This window comes from Halyomorpha halys, unplaced genomic scaffold (genome assembly GCF_000696795.3).
Source record: "Halyomorpha halys isolate HHAL.00 unplaced genomic scaffold, Hhal_1.1 Scaffold2238.1, whole genome shotgun sequence".
NCBI classification, from domain to species: Eukaryota; Metazoa; Arthropoda; class Insecta; order Hemiptera; family Pentatomidae; genus Halyomorpha; species Halyomorpha halys.
The window spans coordinates 159,071-167,339 of NW_027108055.1; the positions used below are offsets into that span (position 1 = coordinate 159,071).

The following is an 8,269-nucleotide window of genomic DNA, read 5'->3' on the forward strand; positions in this document are numbered from 1 at the left end:
CTCTCTCTCTCTCTCTCTCTCTCTCTCTCCCTCCCTCCCTCCCTCCCTCCCTCTCTCCCTCTCTCCCTAACTGTTATGTTTTTATATTTCTGCCATACTTTTGCAATAGAAAAATGTTCCAATTTTGGACGTAAACTATTATTAAAAGTACGGATCTGAAACCTGTTGAAATTGAACTAAGTCAATCAGTCAACTGAAAGGCTCATTTCTTATTGGTAGACTCCTACGAAGACAAACATCATAAACTACAATAATAGCACATTAAATTAGCTTAAATTTGAGTGCTAATATTGATAAGACATCTGTACGTCTAATGATTCCTGAGATATAGATTTCCCAAACTAAATTTATTTGTGATTTTTCATTATGAAATGCTCAATTTTAAATAAGTGTATTTCGGGAACTATTGAACGTAAATAGTTCTTTTAGGGGTCGTATTTAAGCAAATTTACTGTCCTTTAACCCAGCAGGAGTGTCTTAGTTTTTGTCCGCTAAGAGGAGTCGCGTGAGCATTTATCTCATGGTAGACGAATGTACGTTTTTTTATATATAATTTTATGTGATGATGACAAAAATCTTTATGAATACTTTCAATTGCAGCTCTTCCATCAGGGGCTGAAGAACACGGATTTCATAAAAGATCTTAAGATCTTCTTGCCTCAGTTCACAATTAAAAATAAGAAACTTAGGAGGAGCCTAGGAGAGCAAAATACTCAAATGAGGGAGAAAAATATGTCACGCTAGGAGTGCACTGGTGAGAGATGCTCATTCTTACCGCTAGGAGCCCAGAAGAAAAACGAAATTGAGTATAGGTAAGTAGTTAAACGAAGGAATAACATAAACAAGCGGAAATAACAACATCTAAAGGTAAAAGGAAGATAGATAAAAGTGTAAATAAAACAGATGAATTACTAAGAAAATTTAGAACTTTATTTCCTAGTGTGAGCAAAGTGCTCAAGGCTACACCTCTCCCGGGCTAAATGATGTTCTGTTAAGTTATTTAATTTTTTTTTTAACGTCAACTCCCATTTTCTATTCCTTCTACCTATACTTGGCAGACACATCAATTAGACTAGTAACTGTACATAGTTTTCATTAAAGTAATCAAACATTGGGGTGAAATAATTGAACTCTTGCTCCTCCCAGTTTCTTGGACTAAGAGTCTCATCCTCTCATTTGATAAAGAAGAGACCGGAAAATTCCATAATCCGTTATCACGGTTTAAGGACTTTTGGAACGGGGACACATGATGACAAAAGACTCCTTACATTTGAGGGGAAACCTTTTTTTTTATTTATTTATTTATTTATTGGCATTTACAACTTTATAAGAAATACAACAAGTAAATTTGATCATAATGACATAATGATAATGATATGATACAGCATGTAGAGAAACTACCCAGTAGTAGACCTCTAAAAACATTTTAAATATAAGGTCACGAGGCCATCTTCTTTTCAGGCGCCTCGGAGGATTGTAAGGAATGGAAGAAGAAGCAACGTTAGAAACAAGTGGGTTTGGGTGGTTAGAGAGTTTATAATGGAGGGAATGATATCGGGTTCGGGCGGGATAGGTTACATAAGGAACATTTAGGTCTTTATAGATGGTTTTATTCCTAACAAAATAAGGAACATTGAGGATTTTACGAAGGATTTTGGATTGTAAGGATTGGATACGAGAGGAATTAGAAGGTTTAGTGGAGCCCCAAAGCGCAACTCCGTATGTCAAGATGAGCCTTATTATTGTCATGTAGATCAGTCTTTTGTAATGAGTTGGAAGTTTAGACCGTTTGTCTAGTAAGTGCTGTAACAGTCGGAATCTGCGTGCAATTTCCTGTCTTTTCAGTCTTGTGTGAGGATTCCAGGTTAGTCGTTTGTCAAGGTGTACTCCAAGATAACGAATCTGTTCTACAGAGATAGGAGCCACATCATTAAAGTATAATGTAGGGCAGTCGGCAGGTTTACGACGAAGAGTAAAATTGATTTGATGAGATTTATTTTTATGCTCCAATTTCGACACCATTCTTAGAGGGTTGTGATATGGGACTGGAGAGTTCGGGATGCAATCAAAGGGTTATTACTGTGAGCACACATGTGTCATCAGCATACGTGGTAAGGATAGTGTTAGGAGTTGTTGGGATGTCAGCTGTATAGACGGTGTAGAGGATGGGACCGAGAATACTACCTTGAGGAACACCAGCGGATTGAAAGTAGAGGGATGAATAGGAACCATTGTGGTTTACTTGGAATAATCTATTAGTAAGAAAGGAACGGATGATGAGAAAATATGTAGGAGGTAGGAATTTACGGAGTTTGTAAAGCAGTTCCGGGTGCCAGACTCGATCAAAAGCGAATGAAAACTTATATTCAATTTTATCAAATGATAAGTATAACGTTGTCTTATATTTTTACAAGAAGAAAAATTATAAAAGTTTTAATTATGAAAGCCGCATTATGATCTGCACGTAATATTCACTTCAATCTTAGACTGTCGAAGAACTGATTACTTTCTTTTTGTATTCAGTAGATAAAAGGCACAGGCAATTGCATCGGGAATCGCAAATAGAGGATAACATCAAAAAAAGGTTTATGAAATTCCAATCCCAGTTACCTACAGTTAAAGGAGCAGTAACTTACAAATTGGGAAACCCAACCACAACCCGAAGACTGAAGGCCAGGGTGCTGCAGGACATCCTGTTATAAGTTCTATATTTATCAGTTCTGATATTGTCACTCTAAAATTTTATTTTATCATAGTTTCTTATTTTTTTCTCTCTCTCTTTCTTCATTTTTTTCTTAAATTCACTTTGTTTTTCTTTCTTTTTTTTTTTTTTTATTAGAAGTCAATTATTTATTTTGTTAAATCTATAAATGTAATTGTTGTTTTTGTTATTAACTTTACTTTTATCTTTTATTAAGAATTATTATTTTAATCTATCTATTTTATGTCAATTTTTTAATATTTATAGCATTGTATATAGTTAGGGGTGTCTTTTGTATGAGACTATACTCCTCACAATCAATTGTTAAAAAAAAAAAGTACCACTTTTATTAATTATTAACGTAAGGCCCACCAGGCCGATCTGGTATTAAATAAATAAATAAATACAAATACCAGATAAAATTCAAAAGTTATTCTTTCTTAAGAGTAGGAAACTAATGCAAAAAAAAAAAAAAATAACACTTACACCTTCTTTGATTAGTTCACGAACATATTTTTTCACTACCGGTTCAGTCTGCATAATGGCTTGTTGAACTTTGATAAACTCGTACTTGGTCAGAACTCTTTGGGTCATAAAACGACTATAGGAAACAATATCGACAGCAACATCCCTATAACAGGATCAATAAACTTTGACGTTCTAACTGATAAGTTACAGTGACGTTCTAACTGATAAGTTACAGACAACTGATAAGTTACAGTGACGTTTTAACTGATAAGTTACAGAGAACTGATAAGTTACAGTAATGTTTTAACTGATAAGTTACAGTGACGATCTAACTGATAAGTTACAGTGACGTTCTAACTGATAAGTTACAGTGACGTTCTAACTGATAAGTTACAGTGACGTTCTAACTGATAAGTTACAGAGAACTGATAAGTTACAGTGACGTTCTAACTGATAAGTTACAATGACGTTCTAACTGATAAGTTATAGAGAACTTCATCAAAATTACTTACCGACGAAAATGCTCCCGGAAGTCAGCAGCCAATCTCATGATGAAATGGACTGCAACCAAGTCGTCCCCGTTGACATGGAAGACGGGGATGTTTAGGGTGCGCAATGCATCGGTGCAGTACTCATTGTGCATGTGTGTTTCGCGTTTGATAGTCTCTTCCATCTGAGGAACAACATTAGTCATTTCATACGTAGTTCTAGCCTTGTCAGTTTTAAATAAAAATTCATTACTACTGGTAATAATATTACAATACCTCCAGAAACATAATTATGTGATCACAATTTTCCATCAGGCTTTAGCAATGAAATTTAATCTATTGGATACCATATTATTATTATAATCTAAATTGGATCCTTAAAAAAGACCATCCAGCCTCATTAGGACGAATCTATTATGGATCGTACAGTGCAACAAATCAGATTACCCTTTATAAATAGGGAAAAAAATAAAGCAACCATTATTGATTTTGCGATTCCCAACTGTGATTGAGAAGCTCCAAAAATATTATGAATTGGTGGTCAAACTTAAGATGTACCATTTGGAATGCGTATTGGTAACGCCAATTATATCAACATGGGCTGATTCCGAATCAACGGTGGCAGGGATGGATGGTTTTGAATTGTCATTTCATGTGCTAAGAGAGGCTCAACAAAGCCGTTCTCTTCGATATAATCTAGAAGTGTTAGAAAATTTGTAAAAATTTATATCTGCGGTTGAATGAAACACGTCTCTCATCTCAGTTGAACTCGCTATTGCGTGAAAAATGACCATCATAATAACAATAAATAAATAAATAAAATCTGTAGCGCTACAACCCATGAAGGGTTAGGGGTGCATTGTTTTGTAAGAAAGTACTCTTATTAGACCGACAGTTGTGCAAGTAGGTCATTTGGTCAGATTTTTTGAGGCTGGGTGGATCCTGGAGTGATCCCGAGCCCAAAGGGCTGACTACAATGAATCAGAAAATAATTATCTGCCACAGCCGGATTCGAACCCGGATCCTTGGACTTTGTAGCACAGTGCCTTACCAATGAGCTACCTAATCCCACTAAATAATAATAATAATAATTTAAGATGACTGGAGAAGGACGAGGTATTTCTCTTTCCCCGTAAATTTTAAGGAGAACAAAGTTCATCTTGTAATCTTTCAGTACTCTGTTACACCAATTTGAATGAATTTAAAAATAGATAAAGGTTCTTAGGCTAATGTAGAATTTTGTACAGTTTTTTGAATTTACAAAATAATCCAATAAAATGGGATGGAGTTTTAAAGATATTTTGTGTTATGATGGTGTTGGGTATGTATCAGACGTGAATTTGAATTTTTGGTTTCTTATCTTCACAACGGTTAGAGAAAAAAAGACAAAATTTTGAAACTTTTTTTGATATTTTGCATATTACTAAACCAACTAAGCATTTCTCAAAAAGTAATTTCCTACAAGAAATAAAAAAAACTGACATTAATTTCTACAAAATTCATAAATAATATTTTATTTTTTCGTGTAACTAAAACGCAAAAACTTTTCATTTCTCTATAAGAAAAATGTATACAACTTCATACTGTCGGTTCGGTTGTGCCTAAAGCATCAATGCCATACGCCTTAAACTAAATTTTATTAAAGAATGTCTCGGTGTAATTGGAAAATTAGAACGAAGTTGATGGCTTTTTTTTTTTTTTTCAGAGAACCGAAAAATGGCCTTTTGTAAAACTTGCTCTAGCAGCGTTTTATTTTGTCCAAAAAAAAAATTATATATATTTATAATTTTAGTATTTTGTAGAAAAACAGTCATCTTAGTTTCTTAATTAATCTTCAAGAAATGTTTAGTTTTCGAAAAATAGAAAAAAATTACAATGTTTTTCGTTTTTTTGACACCTAAAATTCAACACCACAAAAAAATAGTGTAACGAGGTTCTCATTTGATCAAGAAACGATAGATAACCGATCGTGTTGTTTGTTTGTGAACCATGTTTAGTGGAAAAAAAGGTGACGAGTAATAGATGGTGTTATTGTGTAAATTGTCGATTTTTTAAAATTGTGAATGTTTTAGTGACAATAAAACAAAATTTGTATGGCTTCCTATTTTTTTATTTCTTGGCCGGATAACACCCTACAATATATACTCGTTGAGAAAAATAATTTATGATTTTTGAACTTTAGATCTATGTGTCAATTAAAGGTTTATGATCATTTTCACGCTTTTTAATTTTAATCTGGACGCCTAAAACCAGAGGGAAAATTTAATTTTTCTATCAACTAACATATTTATTTATATTAATAAACTAGGTGGCACCTCCTATCCAAATGAGGGCTGACCAACCTCCATTTTACAAATTATACAAGTGTTCAGTTAATTGTACTACTCGTTGTATAACTGTAATTTACATGAATACTTTAATTCAGATCTTATTATTTTATACTTTATTTCATTATTCATTTTTTATTATTTTTATAAAATACTATAAAGGGTGGGCATGACACATTTACTCTGGTTAAAGTCTGGATAGTTTGATGCAGATAATCTTTTTTTTTCACAAAATGCATGAAAGACACAGTTTAAACAATTTTATACAAACCATTTTTATTAATCTACGTTCTTCGCAAAATAAAATATCACGGAGAGGAAATAATAAATCAATTATTATTTTTCAAAGTGTTCTGTTGATATCTTTAACATATGCAGATTTTTTTTTCTATGATTATCCTAATAAATCCACAGAACATTTCCATGTGCCGACCTGTTGTTTTATTTTATTAATTTGTAGGAGGATAGTCCTATAGTATATAGGATAGTAGTAGGTGGTGGTCAATAAAGATAGCAAAATATTAAAAGAGAACTATTTATTGTAAACCAATGTTTCGACCCAGTTTGTAGGGCTTCGTCAGGGTTGTCAGAATGGGCTGCTGAGGTCGACCTAAGTCGGACTATACACCTACAATCTACTTCATACAGTCAACTATCTTCTTTCAATTTATTTTATTAATAATTGAAATAGAAAATATCAATTCAGTTCTTTTAATAATAGTAATATAATAAATATCATGGGACTGTTCTATTTTAGTATTTATTGCTACCTGATTATTGAATATAACATGAATAGTTCCAAACGTTTCATAATTCTTGAGTTGGTTTAACTTTAAGGTCTCGTAGACAATCCCCTGCGAAGTAAGACCCTTTGCCATGTGGATTATGATCGGCCAAGTCTGTTACAGGTCAATAAATTAAGCATTAAACATTAAAAATGGGAACTATTTGAGAGTTAACTTCTTAATCATTACCGCTGGCTTACCTTCTCTCCAAACTCGTCATTTTGTCGCATTTGTATTGCCTTGGTGAATCCCAAAGTGAGCGGATAAAAGTTCTGTGGAATGGAACAGCTCGACATCAAGATCAAACTCCTCTTAACGCCTTTTAAGAACGAAGAGTGCCCCTACTTCATTCCATTTAGTAAGTATGTAGAGATGGACAATTGCAATCATTAGAGACCGGATTTTCGTGCAATTACATATTTTCTAGCTTCAAATTCAACCAAATCTTAACAGGAATTCCCGAATCATAAAAAATACATTAACACTAATTTTATATCTCAAAAAAGTGCACATTTTCCACAATTTTGCACGCTTTGAGTTATTTTTTCTGTACAAAATTGCAAATTTTAATCTTTTTTGGCAAAATGTTTTTTTTCAGTGTTATCGTTGTTAACTTGGATTTCACTGCTCTACCAGCTTATCATTTTTTACACTAAAATATTTTTTTTTTTTTAATATTTATTTATTGCTATTTACAACTGTACATTATAATACATTTAGTAAATCTGATCTAAGTTAAATTGGAGTGTTACAGGCCTGTAGAGAAACTACCCATTGGTAGCACTCTAATTACTAAAATAATGAAATGAAAATAAGCGAGTAGTAATTGAGTGTAAAAATAATTATTACTTGTTTATTTTTTAATAAAAGGAAAATGGTCCGGGTAAATTTTAAAAAAAAAGCCAAATAGTGATTAAACTATTTATATTGAGCCAACGCTTCAGCGCTTCATCGGGGCTAATAAAGATACAAACACTTCAATAATGTGAACAAAGTAAACGAAAAATTAAAAAGATGTACAGAGACACGTAAAAATTAAATAAGAATAATAAGGTTATAGACAATTACTGAAAACAGATAAACAGAAGAAATATAAAATACAGTACAAACTAAAAGATGGAAAAAGGAGATAAGAATAAAATCCAGAATTAAGAAAGATGATGAACAAGATAAAAAGGTATCAGATTAGAAGTCAGTGCGAAAGAGAACCATTGACAAGATATAGAGAAATAGTGGGGATTGACAGTTAAAGTACGTTATATTTGAAAATGATTTTAAAGTTAACAGTATTAGAAAATTATGGAAAATATTAAAAATAGGCAAAAATTATGAGATAATAAACACAATAGAAACGTTGATGTTTTTATTATATAATTTACACAGCTCTGTACTCCTATTGATTTAGTATATTGTCTTTTCCTCATCATATTATATTTATTGTATCTATTCATTTAACTTTATTTCTTTTGTGTATTCTATCCGTATATATAAATATATATA

General features: G+C 32.4%; 1 protein-coding gene across 4 annotated transcripts in view; it reads right to left on the minus strand.

The window, feature by feature from the left end:
• The window catches only part of LOC106691314 (2-oxoglutarate dehydrogenase complex component E1), a 30,027-nt gene that overhangs the window by 13,714 nt on the left and 8,044 nt on the right, over window positions 1–8,269 (minus strand). For all 4 annotated transcript variants that reach the window (XM_014437044.2, XM_024359225.2, XM_067046426.1 and 1 more), the window contains exons 6-9: window positions 6,970–7,110; window positions 6,755–6,883; window positions 3,682–3,842; window positions 3,188–3,332 (exon numbers count right to left, since the gene is read on the minus strand). In XM_014437044.2, the coding sequence (XP_014292530.1) occupies window positions 3,188–3,332; window positions 3,682–3,842; window positions 6,755–6,883; window positions 6,970–7,110 (576 nt within the window). The remainder of the gene's footprint in view (window positions 1–3,187; window positions 3,333–3,681; window positions 3,843–6,754; window positions 6,884–6,969; window positions 7,111–8,269) is intronic.